This window comes from Castor canadensis, chromosome 15 (assembly GCF_047511655.1).
Source record: "Castor canadensis chromosome 15, mCasCan1.hap1v2, whole genome shotgun sequence".
In the NCBI taxonomy this organism is placed as follows: domain Eukaryota; kingdom Metazoa; phylum Chordata; class Mammalia; order Rodentia; family Castoridae; genus Castor; species Castor canadensis.
Genome location: NC_133400.1, coordinates 3,861,365 through 3,883,198, shown reverse-complemented (window position 1 = coordinate 3,883,198; position 21,834 = coordinate 3,861,365). Strand labels below are relative to the sequence as shown.

The window sequence follows — 21,834 nt, the reverse complement described above, 5'->3', positions numbered from 1 at the left end:
GCAAAGGGTTGTGATTCCCGAGCCTTTGGGCTACAGCACGTTTAGTGGCCCTATGTGCCTGGAGCCCCCTGCTCGAGGCATCTGTGTGCAACCCCTGGAAGCCAGGCCTGAACAAACAAGCTAGTTCCTACAGGACATTTCAGTTGTATCTGTGAGAAGAAGCATGGTCTCTGACACCCCCTCCTGCCACCCCAAAGCAGCTCCCAACACAGTCCTTCTGTTCTCTCTGGAGGGTGGCACGGCCTCTGAAAAACACTGGACCTTCAAGCCTGGCTGCTCAGGGATGAGCAGATATTTTCAGCAGGGCTCTGGCAACACAGTACAAAGTGCTCTCTCAGACTGGGGGATGAACCGGGCCCTGTCTGGGAGAGGCGGTGCGCTGGTCCAAGTGGGAGACCACGGCAGCCAGCTGGCAGGGCTTTATCTGGGCTCCTGCTTGGTTAAGTTCACTTTGAAAGGGCCATCTGGGAGCTGTCTCAGCCCCTAGGCTCTTGAGGGCAGGCCATGGGGATTCTTGCTTGCAAACTGCTGAGTTCTCTGCGCAGACACTCATGCTCTGGTAATCCCTTCTTCAAACAGGCTGAGCAATTTCAAACTTAAAAAAAGCAACACTTTTTTTTTTTTTTTAAACTGAAATTCAACATCCAAGAGAAGAGCGTGCAATCATTTTTTGTGCTGTCAGGGAATCTTCTGGAAGAGGAAGCTGCAGAGCCCCAGCAGCCCCCAGAAGCTCCTCCAGCCCTCACTGCCCCCACACCCCCCAGAGTAAACATTTCCGGACTTCTAATGGCTTAAGCTGGTTTTGCCTGGTTTTGAACTTTATATAAATGGAACCATGCATGTTTAATCATTGGAGTCTGTGAGGTCGTCTGGGTTGTTGCTCACTGACAGCCTTTCAAAGCATAAATCAGACCACATCCCCCTGCATACCCCCTCTGGCTGAGGCTCCTCTTTGCCTTTAGGGTGAAATCAAGGCACCTCACCATGGGCAGCCCCTTGCTAGTGGCCCTGGACCCCCTCCTCTCCTGCCCACTGACTTTGTGCTCTCATGGTCATCCAGACTGCCACCACCTCCAAGCCTCTATTCTTGGAATTCCCTTTCCTAAATCTCAGCCATACCCACCCATCCCCCCAACCAGAGTGGTTATGGGCTGCACTTCTGTTCAGCATTTCCAGCCCAGCTGTCGCATTGTCTGTCTGTTGCCTCCTAACCCTGGGCCACTCTGCGCAGGTCTCCAGGATTCCCAGGGGCTTGCTCTGGGAATTGTCATCAGGAAGCAATGAAGAGGGGGAATCCACAGCCCCGTTCTCTATGTCCTCTGCCAGGCCACCCCATCCGGGTGAATCCTGCTTTTCTTTCAGACTGGGAGGCTGGACCAGGCTTCCACCTGTCACCTGCATCAGTCACGTTTCCTTGGTTCTTGCACTCGCCTTGATCTAGCCCCAAAGAGGAAGTGGAGGCTTGCAGAGGTGACAGACCTGAGTGACCCTGGGCTCTCGTGGTGACTGTAATTCAAACGGGGTGGGGGGGGCAGAGAGGCTGACCTACACCACACTCTGCACACTAGGGGCCAGTCATTTCTTTTCCTTGGGAAGTGGTGGGCCCCTTCCCTTTATACAAAGCTTTGCTAGGTATGGTTTCCATGGAAACAACCACATAGCAAGAAGGGACAAAGTCTAGGAATTGCATACCGGGTCCTTTAAGAATATGTTAATTTAATATCCGGCCCTCCAAAGTGGCTTTTTATGAGTATAAACTATCTTGGCCTGCATGGAACATAACTGGTTTTCAGCTCTGTGTTTTCACCAAATAGTTTAGTATTTGTTGAATCATCATTTCTTTTTTGTCTAGATTGCTACATCCATTCTCTCAGCATAGCATTCAACAATATACTGTATTCATTATGTATCCAGATATGTGTTCCATTAATCCTGTAAGGGTGTGTCTTTGCTGAGGGGACAGGGGAGATAAGGTGTACACTAGCTGTTATTGCTGTTAGGCCAAGTGGATTGTTGGTGGGCGGTTAGCCATGGGGAGCCTGGGCTGGCCCAGAGTGGCCAGCAAGTAAAGGAGCCAGCCTGTTGCCTCCTCTGGTCTGGCCTCGATCTTGTCAAAGGGCTTAAGGAAAACTGACAGGATCCCATGGAGGAGGGAAGATGGGCCCCTCCTGCTGTCTAGCCCTAACCCAGGCGTCTGAAACGGGACGTTCTGCCCAGCCCTGGGATCGGCCCTAGACATGCTGGGGGGGGGGGCGTCCCTCCTTCCAGCCACCACTTCATTCCTGGAATTTCTGGGTGGTTTGTGGTTCCGACTCGGATCTGTCCTTGGCTTCTTGCTCAGAGCCTGAGTTTTTTTTGTTAGCTCTGAAGAAGAGCAGAGCCTGGGGAAGCCCCTGGCCTTCCAGAGTCAGCTGTCATCCTGTGGGCAGCGTGCCACAGCCAAATTCACCAACCCCCTAACATGGGGCAGTGGGACAGAGCTGCCCCGACACTGTGGGGACAGATTGGTAGGGGATCGGAGTGTGATTGAATAAATCGGCTCAGGCCTCTGTGTGACCATAAGTGGGTCGCTTATGGTCTTTGAGCCTCAGTTTCCTCATCTGTAAAACAGACCTAGTAATGGCAGTGACCCCATCAGCACATGGTCTGCTGTACCATCTCCACTCACCAAGCATCAGCTGGGTCATTACTAGGGGTTTAAAGGTGACAGAACTTGGGGCCAGTCGTGTGCTAGGGCCAACTCATCCCAGCTCACAAGAGCTGATGGTTGAAATTTCAGATAGGTTGTGAGCCAATTAAACACAACCACCATTAATGGTAAACTGACTTGCAATTAAGTCATTTAAAATAAAGGTAGTAAATCTCGAGACATACTACTTCCTGATTTTTTTTTTTTTTTACATTTTACCATCATCTCTGCCATCGTGGTTCTTGGCATACCTATGTGATGAGAAGACACAGTGGCAGGCAATTGCAGGGCCATCTCAAGAAGTTCCATGTTCAGTGACTCCCCACTGGCTGTTACCTTGAAATTGGCCATGGGGGACGTCTTTACACTAAGGGAGTTGGCAAGTTTTAGGAATCAGAGTTTGTTCTGAGGGTTGATTTTTGAGGACTTACCAGTGTTTTGCTGGTTCCAGGCTTTGAGAACTGCATAGTTTAGCTGGCGAGGCAAACCATAAGAGCAAGGGTGCTGACTTCCAGTAACGGGGATACCCAAGGGACCTGTTAACACAGTGGGGAGGGAGCTACTGGACACCCCAGGGCCTGTTAACACACAGGAAGGGATGGAGCATCATGGAGAAGTGACATCTGACCTGGGTAATTCCCACTAGTGTGAACCACATCATCACTTCAATTGTGTGGGGGCTCCTGGCAGGAGGCTGAAATCCACCCTCCATGCCTGGTTCATGACTTCCTTAGAAAGCTGGAACTTGTGGTCAGTGTTCAAGGCACTCACTCCTCATCATGTAGGGCCTAGAACACTCCTCTGCCTGACAGATGTGAAAACCAGGGGCCAGAGAAGCTAAGTGTTGTGTTTAAGGCCCCATAGTTGACAAGGGGAAGTGCCAGGAATCAAACCCAGGTCTCATTTTCCTGAGATCCCAAGCTGCAGTCAATAAAGAAGCAGCTAAATTGTCCACAGTCCTTATCTGGCTCTTCTGATCGGCTGGGAGGAGGGGAACACTGCACACTCACTCCATAAATATTTATTAAACAGAGCCCCATCAGACATCGCGGATCAGCGGTGCAGGGCTGTGGGGTGATTAAGCTCGGAGGCTTCCAGGAAGCAGGACCCTCGATGAGCAGGCGCTAAGCTGCCCGGCGAGGAGGGCACACTGGGGTCACGGGATGGGCTGTGGGAACAGCATGTGCAGAAGCAGAGTTGGCGGCTGACAGACTCTGTCCTAAGATTCATCCTCCTGGCAACATTTCCCAAACACTCGCCACACGGCCCAGGCAGAGTGACGCAGCAGGCGTTCCCTTTCTGTGCCTCCTCTGAGCACTGGACAGGGTGCCCCATGACTTTGGGATGCAGTGATCTGCTGGACTCCCAAGTGGCCTTGGCTGGGTCAGAGGGGGCGTTGAGGGTGGAATGTTGGACAGAGCTATGGTGAAAGTCCCCCAGGCTTTTGGAAACCTTGATTTCAAATGTTGGTTCCACTTCAAGCTCACCCCCAGCCACAAATACGGTTGATGTCTGCTGGACTCAGTTTCCTTTGTGCAAAATGGGGCTGTGCACACAGTCCACTCCCCAGCAGAGTCACCATGCAAGTCAAAGCTTGGGCACTGTCTGAGACTCCTGCTGTGCTGAGTTGACAGCCTGGGTCTCTTGTTGGCTCCTAGGAGCTTTGATGGTTCTGTGCACAGCCATGTGTCCTGGTACCTGGTGTGTTCTGGGGACATTCAGAGCTGTTAGCTTATCCGTGGTCTCATGCGCTCCACTTGGCAACTCTGGAAACATCTTCCTGAAAGCCTTTTGACTGTGCTGCTGTCTGTGTTGTTCGGGGTGTTGGTGAGCGCTTCTAGGAACACCAAGGAGAATGGGGTGATGGTGAAGAGTGTGCAGTACTGTTCATGGAGGGAGCTGGGGCCAGCAGGTGAGCCACTGCAGGAAGTGGAAAACAGCTGGGGTGTCTGCACCTGAGGGCCAGGGCCAGAGGTCAGCTGGGCACGTTGAGTGTAGTCAAAGGAGCAGCACAGATGGGGGCTCTGGGTGTCGTGCAGATAGGGGCATATTCAGCAAAGGGTTTCTGGGAAGCCGAGGTTTCTTTCATTTCCCTGGAGGTGATGCTTTTGTGTGCGCTCATCCACAGAGTCACCCTGTGCCTGGGACCCAGGATCTCCCAGCAGCCTTCCCAAGAGGGATGGGAGAACCTAGGACTTGGCTTTGTCTGTGGGGAGTCCCTCCCCCTGCATGGTGCATCTTGGGATTTTCAAGTCTTAGGATAGTCCCCTCTGGGGAAGCAGGTGGATTGAGCAAAGGGACCATTGGAATGGGAGATTGGACAGAGCTGCAGTCCAGCCCAGGTTCTGCCTCCAGCTGTGTGAAAGGGGACAGGTTCCTTCACTCAGAGGCTCTGCCCCTCCCGAAGAATGGTGCCACAGAACCACACCTGGGGTAACTATGTAATCACGAACATGGCTGGGGCTGATGAATGATGAAGGATGAAGGTGACAGCCTCACAGGGCAGGTCTTTCTCACAGAAGTCCCATCCCCTGGGGTCCCTGGCAGGCACACACTATCACTGGTAAACCCCGACAGCTGGAGCAGCATGCATGCTTGGGAAAAGCATGTGTTTGTAATTGTAGATGGAAAAGTGCAGAAGCACTTCATCCCAGTTCTGATGGAGCGGTTTGGCAGTGGGGGCCCAGGAGACTGCACTGTGTCTCTGTGAGCCCAGCCCTGGTCGGGGACTTGCTGCTTTCACAGCATGACCAGGTTCTACCCAGACCATCCGGCCTCTGAACTTGCCTTTCTGCTTCCCTCCTGCCTCCCTGCTTCCACTCAGCAGCTGGAACCACCTTGTTTGTGATCTGATGTGGGAGTTATCTGCTGGGATTGCCATAACTCAGCACAGCGACCATATGGAGGCCAGAAGCCCAAGATGGAGTTGTAGGCAGAGCGGGCTACTCCTGATTTCTCTCCCCCGCTGTCTCCATGACTCACGTGGTTTTTCCCTCTGTGTGTGCCCATGCCCCGATCTCCTCTTATAAGGACTGCAGTCAGACAGAATCGGGGCCACCTGAAGGACATTTGAACTTAAGTTCCTCCTCAATGGCCTCGTCTCCAAATACAGTCATTCTCTGAGGCACTGGGTTAGGGCTCCAGCATTTGAATTTGGGGGGACAGAGTTGAGCCCATAGTCACCTGCTCCTTTGCTATGTGCCAGGCCAGTGCTGGGCTCTGGGACGCAGATAAAATGGGATGGCCGGTCCTGCTCCCCTCACTTCTCCACTAAAGCTTTGGTGCTCTCTAACCGCCCAAACTTGGCAGGAGCCATTCATCTGGTCCCAGCCCTTCCCCAGCATAGATCCACCTCCTTGAGCTCCAGCTTTGGCCCAGGTAGCTGCTACTTCAGATCCCATACTGGCTGTCACCCAGCACTATGCTGCCTTGAATGGCTTTACCCAGGCCAGCGGCCAGAAGGGAGGTGCAGGAAGACCTTGGAGAAACCAGGTGCCCCTGCTCTCTAACTTCTGTCCTCTTCCACCCGGAGGTGCCATGGGGCTCTGTGGCTCTGTAGCACTGCAGCTCCCCCAAGACATCAGGACTCCCCTGGGGACCTCACCCCCACCCCAGGATCTGGCCTGCAAGCCAGAAGGCCTTTTAGTGTTCCAAAGAAGACAGTGCGGGCCGGAGGATGCGTTTGGAGCAAATACAAAGGACAGCATGAGCCCACCACCCGTCACCATCTCTCGGTGCCTGCCAACCAGCCTGTGCCCCTCACCTGAACAGATGGCAACATTTTGCCATATTTGCTTGAATTTAAAAAATATGCCTGGGAGTATGGCTCAAGTGGTAGAGCACCTGCCTAGCAAGTGTAAGCTCCAATACCGCCCTCTCCAAAATAAGTAAGACATTAAAGATAGAGATGAAGCTTCTTATTCTTCTCCCCAGTTCTATTCCCTACCCCAAGGCATCCTCACCACGACCTTGGTTTGAATTCAGTCCTGGTTCAATCACACACATGTACACAGACACACAAGGCACATGTCTACACATATCCATAGGTTATGCAAAATATCATATATACATGTGTGTGTGTATATATATATATATATATGTATATATATGTATATATATTTGCACATACAAATACATAGTGCTGGATGGAACCCTGAGTCTTATGCAACACTAGGCTATTGTTCTACCACTGAACTACAGCCCCAGCCCCCTTTAAAAAAGTTACATGATTAGTGTCATTACCATAATATTCTATAACCTATTTTTAAGCTTATCATTGTATTTCATATTTATTAAGGCCAACACATAACCCTAGTTTGTTCATTTTACCTGCTGTATAATATTCTACCACACTATCCCCCACTCCCCACATCATGGATTCACCACTCCCCCTGCTGATGGCCCTCTGAGTTGTGTACTTCAATCTGGCCCAGGTTTTCATCTGGTTGGTCACAGTAGCCACCTGACAGTTCGTGCTTTGTGTCTTTGGGCCCCACGTCTCACACTACTCCAGCATAGAGTAGAACAGATGGAGCGTCATCATGACGCGAGGATGTCAGTTCCTGCCCTCACATGTCAACTGAGCATCAGCATGTTCTTGAAGTTTGTTCTTTGGCCTGGTCTTCAGCAGCTGGAAATGCACATATATGGAGGTGCTCGGGAACGCAGAAGTTCTGCATTCTTGGTTTGATTCCCAGGAGCCAGCAAGCATACAATGGTTCTCCCTGCTCGTCTGTCCCCTGGGCCCTGGCCTGGGAGGTCACCTCCTTCTGGAGGAGAGCAGCCATCCAGCACACTACAAAGAAGTCAAAGCCAAACTTCTCCTTCTAGATGCAAGCTATTTTTGTCTGTGCGCAGGGCAGTCAGGACCTAGTGTGTCCAGGGCCCAGATTGGAACTGCAGCAATCCCTTGGTCCCCCACCGTGTGCTCTGCCTCCTATACCGGGGGTTTCCTTCCCAGGATGTCCATCTTGGCCTCTACTTCTGTTCTGCCTTACCAACACGCTGTATAATCCCAGCCTGCAGATGGCTTCAGACATGTTGCTGTGGGGGTGAAGACCAGGGGGGCTGGCTGAAGGGACTGAGCCCCTCAGGTACTGGGTGGGTCAGAGCAGGCCATGGCTCCCACCCTCCCATCCAGCAGAGTTCTGGAGCCCTGGTCTTGTAGACTGTGGGCAGCCTTGTCCTGCCACGTGGGAACTGTGCGCTTCCTCCTTGATCTCCCTGAGCCTGCTGAGGGCTTCTGAAGGCCAGGGACAGTGTCCTCTTCACCTGCAGGTCCCACACAACACAGGTGCTTGGCGAAGGCCACCAGGTGGCCACTGACCCTCCCTTGGGAATGGAAAGAGGCAAGCGGTGTGAGGGACACACTCAAGCCTGCTCTTGTCTGCTTAAACCAATAGTGAGTATTTTTCAGAGGCCAAACCAGGTTTATGGAAGTGAGACAGTTGGCTCCTGGAGTCAGGAAAATTCCAGGTTTTCATAGCCATCCGTTCCAGACTCAGCATCTCCACTTACTGTAGGGTGGGCTTGGTCTGATCTGGCTGCCACTGTAGGTCTCAGCCTTCCAATCTGTAAAATAGGTGTGATAACAGATGGACCTTGGGCATCAGCATCATGATGGAGAAATGCAAAACTAAGTGGCTGACTTGCATAGACACTTATGATGGGCTTGCTGAAGGAATGAAGGCATGGCGTTAGCTGACCTTGGCATTGGAAGTGTCCGCTTGTAGGACTGGGGCAGTAAAAGTTAGGAAGCTGTTGTTGCAGACATGCTCAGTGTCTTTGACAAGGCTGTGGGCACCCTGGATCTCTGTGAGGGGCAGTTCCCAACTGAGGTGTGAGCTGGAGACCGGACCCCAAGGTCCCCTAGCTCCAGTGTGTGCCAGGATTAGAACTCTTGGGAAATGAATCTCAAAGACAGGACCAGGAGCATCCAAGAGACCCAGGCCACTGCCTTCTTTCCAAGCCCTTGTGCTGGCGTTGGTTTTATCCATGGCCAGAGACTTGGCTCAAGTCCAGCAAAGTAACGCATATTTGTCTGGACCTGATCAATAGCAGGTAACTGATTCAGTCATCGGGACCAGTTACCCATCAGAACCACTGACTTAGCAGCCCAAAGGTCCGCATCCAGTTGTGACAAGCTCGTGGTCAGCAGGGGCTGGTGGAGGGGGAGATCTTGTTCTTGGCTCTTCAGTGGGTTCTTTATCCATTTTCTGAGCCTATCAGAAACCAGGTAATTCACAAAGAATAGAGGCTTGTTTGGCTTACAGTTCTGGAGGCTGGAAGTCAAGAGCACGGTGCTGGTAGTGGTGAGGCCTTCCTGCTTCGTCACAGCATGGGACAGCATCACATGGTGACAGAGCAAGTGTGCCAGCCGGGATCCTTTTTCTATCCTCCTCCTCCTCTTCCTTCTCTTCCTTCTCCTCCTCCTCCTCATTCTTGTCCTTGTCCTTGGTGGTACTGGGGTTTTGGGGTTTGAGCTCGGGGCTCCATGCTTGCTAGGCAGGCACTCTACCACTTGAGTCACTCTGCTAGCCCTTCATTGTGTTGAGTATTTTTGAAGATAGGGTCCTGAGAACTATTTTCCCAGGCTGGCTTTGAACTATAGTTCTTCTAATCTCTGCTTCTGGAGTAGCTAGGATTACAGGCATGAGCCAGTGTGCTTCTTATAAAGCCACTAATGCCATCATGGGGAAGGGAAGGGAAGGGAAGGGATGGGAACTACCTCCCAAAGGCCCCGCCTGTGTATACCATCAATGTGAATTGGGGGATGAACTTTGGTGGGGACACATTGGAAACAGCTGTGAGTTTGCCTAGCAGGGATGGGACAAGTGGGATTCAGGGTCACCCCTTGCCACCCTGCCCATTGCGCTGTTACTTTCTCCCAGGGTCAAGTTAGCAGGTAGGAGCTCTGCTGTGCATGCAGCTGAATCCTTCCTGGGCTCTGGGTGACCAGTCTGTGGGGCTGCCCCATGGGAGGACCATGAGGGTCTTGGGCAGTGATGGGCCTCACATGAGGCCTGATGACTAACTCAGTAAACTTGAGTTTTACTTCAGGGACTAGGAAGTTTGCAACTGATGTCGGCTCATGGTCCATGCATCTCTTGGTGACATAAAATAACTTTTATTGTTCCCTTTCAGGGGTAGCAGATGGAACTTAATTCAGGCCCAGGTGACCTCACAATTAGAAAATATGGTGGCAAGGGACTTGAGTCCAGGGGAAGCAAGTCCAGGAAATATCATTTGTAACCCAGACACTTACTGTGCTGGAAACCCAGCTCTACTACTTCCTGTCATCGGATTCTGGTTTTGCAGCCTCAGTTTCCTCATCTGTACCACGGAAAGGATTACGGCTGCTCCAGTCAGTGCTTGGCCAGACGCTGTCACTGGTTCTATACTAACTCGTCTTCTCCTCCCACTTCCTCTCTTTCTTCCAGAGCTCTTGAACCTCCAGCTCTGAGTGAGGAGCCCATACTGCCCTGTCCCCGGTTGAGACTCCAGGTGTCTGGCCATGAACTACATCCTGAGTGGTGTTATCCCTGTGGGGCTGGCACTGCTGATCTGCGAAGCTCAAGGCTTCTTCCTGCCCAACGTCACGAAGCTGGAAAAGCTGCTGGGCAGATACCAGGCGGAGCCCCACTCCCGCACCCGGAGGGCCATCCCCAGGGCGGACCGCGAGGAGATCCTCCTGCTGCACAACAGAATGCGGGGCCAGGTGTCCCCTCCTGCCTCCAACATGGAGTACATGGTGAGCACCCATCTCACTGCCTAGTCGGTGGCAGGTGGCAGGCCCAGGGTCTTCTGGCAAGAGGACATCCCAGGTTCCCTTCTTGTCTCTGCCAAAGCAACCTCATGGGTTCAGTATGCAAAGGCTGCCTGTTGCTCACGCCTTCGTGGTACCTCTGTTGGCACAGAAGCCACCCCATTTTCACATGGGGACTCGGGGAGCAACTGAGGGTGGGCACTGGTGATTCTGGTTCCCACTCTACCACTGTCAAGCTGTGTGACTTGGACATCCCCGTTGGATGTCCAAGAGCTCTGGATGAGCTGGAGCCTCAGTTTCCACTTTGAAATTGCTACTCACAGTGTTCTGTGACAGTGGATGAGAGGGTGCTCTGAGGTTTCTAACACTGGGGCCACTGTCATCCAGCTCTGTCTCTATTCCCCTCTGGCCCCATCTTCCCTAAGTAGCCTGGGTTGGTGGGTCTGTGAGGAATGGGGTGTCTGTGGGAGATGATACTGCAGAAAGGGGCAGTGGAGGATCCCCTCTGAACCTGAGGAATGCCATGCTTAGGAATGGGGGGAGCCAGCCTGCCAAAGTCATCCCCATCCAGGGCCCAGTGGAAGTTTCCAGTCCCTTAGTCTAAGGCCATGTTACCCAGGAGAACGGTCTTTGGATTTATGTGGTTTGAGTCAGGGTCTCACTACAGGCTGGCCTTGAACTCTCCATCCCCCTGCTTCTACCTCCCGAGTACTGGGATCACAGCACCATCAGGCCTGGCTTAAGAACGTTCTTTACAGCATTGTCTGTGTGTGGCTTTTGGGCATTTGAAATATCGCCAGCATGACTGATGAACTCAACATCTAATTCAACTTCATTTGAATTAAGTTAAATTTAAGCAGTGGACCCTGCCATGCTGGACAGCTTGGGTCTACCAGGCCTCACCCCCCCACCCTGCTTCCCTCTGCCACCCCGTTCCTGACAGTGCTGCTTCCCATCCTCCCGACCCTGGGAAATCAGAAACAGTGGTCACAGCTGGGAAGCGCTGAGCCCAGATGGATACCTGTGTCTAGCCGCACCCTCAGCCACTGTCACACCCAGGTTATGCGGCAGTCACCTCCCAGCCTATTCTGAATCCTGCCCAATTCTCTTCCTTCCAGCCTTCCTGTCTGTGGCAGGCTCCCTGCCACTGAGATTTATCTCTTTCTTTGCTTCAGCAGACTGTTCCCCTGCCTCCACTTGCCCACCCCAGCTAGGACCCCACACCCCCCATTCACTGTACTCTGGCAATCGTGGCCTGGAGGTCAGAGACCACCCACAAGCCCCTAGTGGCCGCTCCTGCACACTGATACCTGGAATGAGTGAATGGCGGGGTCCTGAGCCAGGCTGTCTTGGGGGATGTTATCTGAAACTGCTTCTTTGTTCCTTCAAGAAAATCAGGCAAACAGAAACAAAACAAAACAAAAATCAGGCAGGCATTATTCCAGAGGATTAGGCTAATTTTAGGACACTTTCAAAATGTAATGTATTAGGTACCTTGTGCAAACCCTTTTAGGGTTGAAATACAGATAATCATGGCAGACTTATTGGGGTTTGGAGCGCAGACCCCTCCCCATCCTTCTTGGGGACTCAGGGTGGGAGCCAGTCTGCTGAGTTTGGGTCCTGGTCTTCTGCTTGCTAGATGTTTGACCTTGGAGAGGTTACTTAGCATCTCTGTAAGCTTCTGCGTCTTGAAGTCTGCTTCCTCTGATTCCAGCCTTTGCCAAGGGTAACAGAGGCAGTTGAGGTCAGCCCTGCTGGGTCTTGGCATGGGCTTTCCAGGTGTGGATGGGTGATATTGTCATTTCTCCTTAAGATGCAGTATGGAAACTTTCTCCCTGGCTGGGTTTCCAGAGCCACAGGGAACTGGATGGCGACCTGTTTGGGTCATTGCTTGCCACTGACCAGGAGCCTCCACCTGTTCGTCCATTAGCTCTGAGTAGCTTTTAAAACACAGGTCTGCTGGGCACAGTGACTCGTATCTGTAATCCCAGCTACTCAGAAGGTAGAGATTGGGAGAAATGTGATTTGAAGCCAGCTGGGACAAAAAGTGAGTGAGAATCCCCCCCACCCCCACCCCGGCCCCAATCTCACAAACAATCCTGGCATGGTCACACACACCTGTCATCCCAGCTATATGGGAGGCACCGATGGGAGGATCAAGGTTCCAAGTCATCCCTAAGCAAAAGCAAGACCCTAATGCAAAAATGCACTGGGCATGTGGTTCATGTAGAGTGCCTGCCTAGCAAGCTCTAGGCCCCAAGTTCAAACCTCAGTACCATCTAAAACAAAAAACCCCAAACAACAACAAATGCAGGTCTTCCTCAGCAACTGAGAACTTGGTCTTCTCCGGGGGCTCTCGGTGGGGCCTTGGAAGGGGCCTGCAGCCTCCCGGGTCACTCTCACGGATGATATATTTTCATCTTAGACTTCAAACTGGTCATGCTGGCTTCTTTGCTGTGGCTGAGCTGGCCCTCTGCCTGGTGGCCATGCTCCAGTGGCAACTGGGTGGGGGCGGGTGCCCATCTCCTCTCCAGAGCTGCTGTGGGAGCTGGGCTGTGACAGGACCATTGAGTGGTGGTGTCATGCCCTGTGACTTGTGTCCTGTTGAGTCCTCTGGGCAGACAGTGTTACAACCCTGCAGGTGAGAAACTGAGGCTCTCAGAGGCTCACCCTGAAAGGCCTTGCATGTGCCACATAGCTCCAAGCTGCAAAGCTTTGATTCCAAGCCACCCTAACTGTCCCCAAACCTGGACAGAGCAGGTGCTGGGCAAATGTCTCATGAGTGGCTGGAAGTCAGGCTGGGCTTCCTTCTCTACTTCTCTGCCTTCCACACACCTGGGATTTGGTTAACTGGTTAGTTGTGTGCATGTATTGAGTGCCTGCTGTGTGCCCCATACACTGCAAGGGTCTTGATATAAAGAGAAGACAGAGCAGTTGAGGTCCCCGTGGAACCTCCTGATGATACATCCAGCAAGTTTTTATGGAGCACCATAAATACTACTTGTCGGTCATGACACTGGTCAACATTCTGGAGGGGACGGAGGACAGGAGCTGGAAGAAATAACACAAGGGCTTGGAGAGGCCTGACCTTGGAGAGGTCCGTTGTTGTGGTGGCTGCCCTGTGGGAGAGGCGCTCAAGTGGAGATCTGGAGAGGGAGAACAAGTGTGCAGGGAAGGGCATAGTGGGCACAGGAAACAGAAGGTGCAAACCCCACCACCTCGGGAGTCTCTTTTCTTCAAGGGAAACAAGCTTGGAACCTCAGAACAGCTCTCAGAAGCTGGTGGGGTTGAGGCTCATTTGTGAGGAAGTGAGGCTGTTGGAGGAGGCAGGGCAGATCACTAGGGCTCTGAAGCCAGGTGAGACACCTGCCTGTATTTGAGTGTATGAGACAGCATGGTGAAAGGCTGCAGTGTGGCTCGGCGGTGGAGTGCTTGCCTAGCATGCGTGAGGTCCTGGGTTCCATCCCCAGCACTGTAGTAAATAAAGAAACAGAACATTTTCAGGAGGAGAAGCTCCGTTGCTATTAGAGATGCTGTTGCTGTGTGGTGGTGGAGATCGACAGCTCCATGGGGCAGGTGATGGTGACAGCAGGGACTGGCTCACACCAAGGTGTAGCCATAGCTATGAGCTCCTGGGCTGGCCACACAGCCTGCCTTGGAGGGCTGCTTTGTAAGGACACCTCCTGGGATTTTATGTTAACCGTGACAGTGCAGAGCATGCAACGGGAGGGGAGACCAGGTCCCCAGGGTTGTGGTGGCCCTGTGTTCTCCTGCTGCACTTTGGGACAGTTTTGGGGTGGGGGTGTGGGGCTGGTAGTCAACATATTAACATTGTCATAGGAAAGGCCTTGGCTGGCCATTCCTGGAAGGGTCTTGGTACACAGTGAGCTGTGCTTGTCTCCTCATTTCTAGGTAGGTGAGGTGTGTATTGTGGGGTGTCAGGTGGTCCCCAGCATGGGGATGGAGACACCATTGGCCTCCAGAGGCAGCACCTGTTGAGGGACAGGTGTGGTGAGGATAGGGTCTAGACCAGCTGGCTGTGATCAGAGCTTCCATTATCATTTCTATAAAATGGTAAGAGTGTCAATCTCAAAGGCCACAGTTAGAACGCAAGGAAAGGTTTGGATAACGAAGGCCCGGTGCACACTTACTCAAAGGGAGTAAGTCATCAGGACAGGTGGCAGGCCTCCTGATGACAGCATTCAGCACCCCCAATCCTGTGTCACACACAGGCCAAGAGCAGAGGCTCCTGTCTAGGGTCACAGCAGTGACAGACTGAACCGGAGCTCTGGTGCTTCCCAGCATGAAAAACACCATGGTTTCCTGGGATTCGGGGACCTCTGGCCTGACCTTGCCCTGACCCTGACCCCTGCCCTTTGCCTCTCCTCCCCCTGCAGACCTGGGATGAAGAGCTGGAGAGGTCAGCTACAGCATGGGCCCAGGAGTGTCTCTGGGAGCATGGGCCGTCTAGCCTGCTGGTGTCCATTGGGCAGAACCTGGCCGTGCACTGGGGCAGGTAAGAGCCACAGGCTCCCTGAGCAGCCAAAGTCCCCCTCTCCATGAGCTGGGCCTGTACCGCAGAGAATGTTGGTGACCCTGTTGTTGAAGTTATGGACAGGGGAAGGGAGTACAGCCACCCCATAGGCATGTGGGGAAAGCGAGGCTTGGCACCAGGAAGACTTCCAAGTAAATGGCTAAAGGGATTGGAGCGTGGATGGCCAATACCAGGTCTGAGGACTGGACCAGGACTCAGAGTGCAGGCTTCCATTCCTGTCCTGCTAAAGGGCTTTGGAATTGCACTTTCTGCTGGCAAGGAAGGGCTGCTGGGGTAGCTGAGGTGGAGATGCCATTATCCCTGGGGCTGTCACCATCCTCTCTACCCTGTAATTCCCCCTTGCCCTGCCACTGGGAGCCTCCCTGGCTTTTCTGACCCTCAGAGGCAGGACATTCAGCCACCTCCCAAAGGCAGCATTGGCAGTTGTCTGTCAAATATAGCCAACTGGCCCTCCATGACGTAGACCTGGCCATGTGCCCGGTACCCAGAGAGGCCAGAGTCCCTCCAGGTGAGACTGCTTCACTGAAGCAAGCAGGGAAGGTGTCCTGACCATGGCCAGGACAACGGCTACTGACCAGTGAAGACTGCACAACCAACCTGGGAGTGTCTGGGCCAAAATGTCCAGTTCACGTCCTCACACCCAGCCAGCCGTGTTCCAGGGCCTCAGGTCTGCTTCTGCCTCGTTCTGTTGGTGGGCACGGGCTGGACTTTAAATAGCCTGTCATAATAGAGCTAGGGTTCCCTATCACTTCAAATCCAGTGTTTCAGATGGCTGTAAGGGACCACACTCTCCTTAGGCCAGTGACAAAGGACCAGAGGTGTGACTTCATAGAGGGGAATGACACTATTTTGTCCTTTGGTGTGTTTGCTTTTCATAAACACAGTCTGATGATAGTAAAAGAAATTCCAGGGCTGGGGGTGCGGCTCAGTGGGAGAGCACTTGCCTACTAGGCTTGAGGCTCTAGGTTCCAACTCTGGAACCACAAGAAAAAAACAAAACGTCTAAGGGGGGTGAGGGATGCAGAAGTCCACCAGCCTGGCCAAGCTCTCCATTTTCTGAGCACCTTTGTAGCCTTTGGCGGGATGCCAGCATATTTTTCATAGTTGTAACTCTAGCCCAGATGGATTTTAATTCTTTTTTTTCCTCCCTCTTCTCATAGTATCAGACAGATTTTCACTAAATGGCATCACAGACAATTGCCTGTGACAGTTGGTGGCCTGTCAAGCTGACAGACTGACACTCACCCCTTCATTCTCGAGTCTTGGTTTTGTTTTAAGTCACTCGATTAGTGACCCCTGTGGGGAACGCTGGTGGGTCAGAGGCCTGCCCTACTTGCTGCATTCCTGTAACTTGCTCCCTTCCCCCGACCAAAGAGCTTCTCCCAGGCTGGGGGCGCAGCTCAAGCAAGTGTGAGGCCCTGAGTTCAGTCCCCAGTACTGCCCCCCCAAAAAGTGCGGGCTTCTCACACTATGGCCCATGGCGATTCAGGGTTCCTTTTCCAAACCCTGTTAGACTGTGTGCACGGCGGATGTGGCAGGCTTCCTGCTGGCTGGCCCAGGACCAAAGGCTGGGTCCCCAGCCCTCACTGACCACGGCACTCGCACTGGGGCCAGACAGTAATTGTTACAAGACCTCTAACTGCCTCACTGACCGCACCTCTCGCACACACGGTCATTTTGCCCTGAACGTCTCTCTTAATTGAAACCACTTCGTTTACACTTGCTGGTGACACACTGACCGTGGATTAGCATTCAGTTTATTTTCTTTCCTGGTTAAAACAAAACACATCAGGGTTGGGCGTAATGGCGCTTGCCTGAAATCCTAGTACTCTGGAGGCCGAGGCAGGAGGCTTATGAGTTCGAGGCCAGCCTGTACTCTATGATCCTGTTTCTCACAGCAACAAAAACCCCAAACAAAATGATACGTACCTGACCAGGTGGACCTGAGCAGGGGACAGTGACTCCAGAGCAATTACCTCATGGTGTTGTCATAGGGACAGGTGCTCAGGTCCTCCTGGTGTGGTCATGAAGGGGCAGGCTGTGACAATATTCCAGATAATTAGTGTTTGCCAGCCCCTTACTGTGAAGCCCACGCATGGGGGCGGCTCTCAAGTGTGGCCTGTAAGGAGCAGTGGGACCCCTGTGCCCTGTCCCCCACAACCTGGCACTTCCCAGCTTTCAGACCCTTTGCACAGTGGTATCCTGAGTGCCAGCTTTCAGCCATGTACTTAAGTCTCTACATTGACTTCACCTGGATTCATGTCTTTTTTTTTTTCTCCCCCCACAGTGCCGGACAGGTGCTCCATCCCTGAGCCACACCACCGACACTTGGACTCACACCTAAAATTGAGTGTTGTGCTAAGCAGTAGTATCTGAAAAGTAGGCTTCTTGGGCTGTTTATTTTCCAGAGTGGACAGGAGAATAAAAACATAATTAATAAGGAAAAGGGCCCCCTGGGGGCCAGGTGGAGTGCCCTGCACTGAGAGGCAGCTCAGGCCCTCCAGGGAGCAGGTTTCAGATACCATTAACAGGTGCTGGGAAGTGAGGGGCTTTGCCCCCAAAGCATCCCATCCAGCCTGGTCTGGGAGGTGGCAGGGCTTAGGAACGTGGGTCCCTATTGGTGGGTGTGTGGCTGGGACGTGACCACTTTCTGCCCCCGCAGGTACCGCTCTCCTGGCTTCCACGTGCAGTCCTGGTATGACGAAGTGACTGACTACACTTACCCCTATCCCCACGAGTGCAATCCCTGGTGTCCCGAGCGGTGCTCAGGGGCCATGTGCACCCACTACACACAGGTACCTGCGGACCCGCCTCCCCTTGTGCCTGCACCCAAAGCCCAGACACCCACCTCCCCATGGGGCCACGGCCAGATCTGCCAATGCTCTGTGCAGTCTCTGCCTGACTTTAATTCCATGCTACTTGAAGTGTGGCTGGTGGGCCAAGTCGCTTGCTTCATTTCACAGGGTCAGACTTAGAGCAGCACTAGAAACTTCTGTGTGACTTGTCACTGCTGGGCATTCTGTTGTGTGTGTGGCATGTTTGCTTTGTCCCTTAGATGGGTCTTGGGAAAAAACTGGTCCTTTCACCCTTTAGCACCTGTACCTCACAGATCCTGGGGTTCTCTGCTCACTCGAGCTGTGACACACACGTGCTGTCTTTTCAGATAGTCTGGGCGACCACGAACAAGATTGGATGTGCTGTGAACACCTGCCAGAGGATTAACGTTTGGGGAGATGTTTGGGAGAATGCCGTCTACCTCGTCTGCAATTATTCTCCAAAGTAAGACCAAGTTGACTGGTTGTATGTTTGAGATGCATCTGCCTGCCACACGGGACCCAACTGAAACAGGAGTCAACGGTGATGACTCTCACCGTTATTTCACCACTAAGGAGTGTAGAAGTTGATGCCTCCAGGTTATAGTTCCACAGGGTCAACAAGGACTCCAGCCCTCTCTGTCTTCCTCTTCTGCCTTTCTTTCCTCATGGCCCCAGGTGGCTGCAAAGCACCAGCATCATGTCTTCCCAAGCAGAAGGAGGTAATATGGTAGGAACCGACTGTCTCCTGAGCCATTCTCGCCCTGGCACACTTTCTCCTTATGTCACACACCATAGACAAAGAGGGATCGTGTTGTCCCATTTGCTTTCTTTCTTTCTTTCTTTTTTTTTTTTTTTTTTTCAACACTGGGGTTTGCTAGGCAGGTGCTCTTACCACTTAAGCTACCACTCCACCAGCCCTGTTTTGTGTTGGGTATTTTTGAGATAGGGTCTCTCAAACTGTTGGCTCTGGGCTGGCTTTGAACCACCATCCTCCTGATCTCTGCCTCCTGAGTAGGCTCGTCATCATCTGGGACCAGCTGGGCAGGGAGGCAGGTGGAGCTGCCATGTGGGCAGCCAGCAGGGTCTGACTGAGTGGCTGTTATCTTTCTCTGAAAGCATGCCACCAAGAGCACCCTAGGAAACACGTGTTCAGCCTGGATCTTGTTTTTCCTCATCTTCTGTTTTCCTCCCGAAGGCCACATTAGGTCTGCGTAGTGCAACCCTCTGCCCCCTCAGAGCATCCTTACGTCACCAGTGTCATTTGCTCGGTGACTCATTGCACAAGTGTGTGCGGATCCTTGGGGAGCTGCACACCCCGTCTGCAGCTTGTGGTTTACACGTTGGTCACTTGGCGGGTGCCATCCCAGGCTGGAGCGCTGCACACTGTGGCCTTCTCGGCTTGTCTGCTCAGTGAGGAAAGTAAATGGGAATGGCCTCGTTTATCTGACTTGGTCAGGAGCGGCCATGGGAAGGTGGGGTGAAACTGCAGAGACAGTCAGGCACGGCTGTGAGCAGGGACAGTGTCCCTGTCATTGTTGGGAAGCACTTGAGCCCTACAGAATGCACTTCTCTGGTCCTGGATGGTGGAGCTCCTGGCTGAGTGGCAGGTGGGGAACAAGGGACAACTTGACTTGACTCCTTACAGAAAAACACACACCAGCAGGTTCAATCAGAAACCACATGACCTTCTTTAGCACAATCCCTCTCCCCTTTTATGGAAAAAGAAAGTGTCTTGGGTTGTTGGTAGTGAAACTTCCCTGGCTGGGGCTGAACCTCAGACATCTGTGGCCTACGTTCTAGAGCTGGCAGTCCCCAGTGTCCTGCAGGGTCAGTTCTGGTGAGGGCTCCCTTCCTGGCTCGCAGATGGCAGCCTTCTCACTGTGCACTCACATGGCAGAGAGAGCGAGAGCGAGTGAGCAAGCCCTCTCTGGGGTCTCTTTTTATAAGGTCGCTAATTGTATCGAATCAGAATCCCATGCTTGTTGATTGCAATTACTTTGTAAAGACCCATCTCCAAACACAGCCACTCAGGAGGCTAGGGCTCTGACATGTGGATTTGAGAGGGACACATGTGAACAAATGCAGTGTGGACATGTATGTGTGCATGCCTGTAGTCCACAGTGACAGGCACATACCCATGTGACAGTACACCCCCAGGGAATGTTTCCTGTTTTCACAGGATCCCTGTGTCCCAGGGGCCTGCATTCAGACATCTGTCCGCATGGCCAGTCTTGCCTGGTTTGGGCTCCTGCCTCAATGGCTTTGTGTCTGAGAAGGGCAGTGGTGTTCCATGGGCTGAACAGAGGAGACTGCCCATCTGCTGTCCATCTATAGAGGCCCAGCCAGCCTTGATAAGCACCAACTCTGTGTGTCTTGTGGGCCCAGGAGCCTCAGAGATGCAGCTTGTCTCTGAGGAAAATGGAGGCCTAGGTGCCAAGAAGGACTGGGCTGGAGGGAAGGGAGTGAACCTGGGTGGGAGCCCACTGAGGCTCACCCAGGGACAGCTCTGGGGTATCTTGGACCATGAGCCTACTTGGGGGATTCACCCAATCTCCTCCACCCCGTGAGTCCCTAGGTAGCTTGAATATCTGGGTGGATTGTCAAAGCAGGGGACTCTGCATCTAGTTACAGAACACAGCTGTCCTGTGTGTCCAGGATGGGAGGGGCTGTGTGCCTGTGAGGCCCCCATCTCCCCCAGCCATGGACCGCTTTCCTCCTGGCTCCCCCTCCTCAGCCCCACACCCAGGGTGATACCACAGCTCCTCGGAACTCTGGGAGACTCTAGGCCACCATAGGGCATGTGCTGCACAGGGCGCTGTCTGTGCTTCTCCCAGGCAGCACTCGAGGGTGACCTCTGCCTGCCCAGGAAGCAGTCAGAGCAGCCCCTGACCAGGCCTGTGGGTTTAACAGATGCCCATGTGTAATGCTGTCTGTGAGCCAGGCCAGTGGAGTGTCCCCTAGAGCCAGGGCAGGCCTTGCCACAGCTGGGCTGTTGAGTACCCACTGCATGGAGGACAATGAGAGGCCTTACAGGCCAGAGTGCCTGCTTCTCTTAAAGGGTTCTGTGGCAGAGCAGGTGCCAGTGGCAGGAGGTCTCAGTGCCAGGGTTTACTGGGATTGCAGAATGCTCTGGTTTTGTGAAGCAGAGGTCCACAGCCTTCCCCATTCCCTGTAATGCACCCTCCTCCCCAGCTGGCTGGGCCTCTGTTTCAGGTCCTCAGGCCTCCAGGAGGGCTGTGCTAATTATGTTTCTGGTCTGTCCTCAGGGGTAACTGGATCGGAGAAGCCCCCTACAAGACTGGCCGTCCCTGCTCCGAGTGCCCGCCCAGCTTTGGGGGCGGCTGCAGGAATAACCTGTGCTACCGAGGTAGGCAGGTTCCCCAGCCTCTGAGCCAGAGGCTGTGTACAAAATGGGAATTGAATTGAACCATGGGGTCAGGGCCCCCTTCCTCACTGAAGTCACCTGTCATCCCCTGGATGCTAGACGGACCCCCTCCCTTCCCTCTTTAGTGTGCAGTCTGCTTAATACAGATTGAAAGTGAAATTCACAGTAAATGACAGTGTGAAGCCTCCAGACGAGCTCATGGTGGGGACACCAGTGCCTATGGCAGGGTTCGGTCCCTGCCAGCACCTGCTGTGTGCACCTTGCCGTCACTCCTGTGTCCTGAGCAGCATGTTTCACTCCCCTCTACAGCTCAGCCAGACCTGCAGCCTTCAGAGGCTCGGGGGTGGCTCAGGGACAGGGCACCCGGCCACAGCACTGGGGGAAGCAGCTACACAACTTAACACTTGTTTCCCCATTTGATATCGTTGGTAGTCTAGGAAGATTCCATTTCTTTCGGCTGCTAAATGTAATGCACGTGTCTGATGTCTTTCTCACGTTTTGGGAATACTTCCTCGGGCTCCTGGAAGTCATGTCCAGAAGGGGCTGACCACCAGGGGCTGAATTTGGTGTTTTGTGTGGCTCCATCAGCAGGCCTGGAGTTGACTGAGAGGCCTTGCGGGGTGG

At 53.1% G+C, this 21,834-nt stretch overlaps 1 protein-coding gene across 1 annotated transcript in view; it reads left to right on the top strand.

Moving 5' to 3' along the window:
• Positions 1–21,834, top strand: part of Crispld2 (cysteine rich secretory protein LCCL domain containing 2) — a 60,228-nt gene that overhangs the window by 5,797 nt on the left and 32,597 nt on the right. Inside the window, exons 2-6 of the mRNA XM_020158543.2 lie at positions 10,129–10,439; positions 14,852–14,970; positions 17,672–17,804; positions 18,173–18,288; positions 21,092–21,192. Of these exons, the coding sequence (XP_020014132.2) occupies positions 10,203–10,439; positions 14,852–14,970; positions 17,672–17,804; positions 18,173–18,288; positions 21,092–21,192 (706 nt within the window). The 5' untranslated portion in view covers positions 10,129–10,202. The remainder of the gene's footprint in view (positions 1–10,128; positions 10,440–14,851; positions 14,971–17,671; positions 17,805–18,172; positions 18,289–21,091; positions 21,193–21,834) is intronic.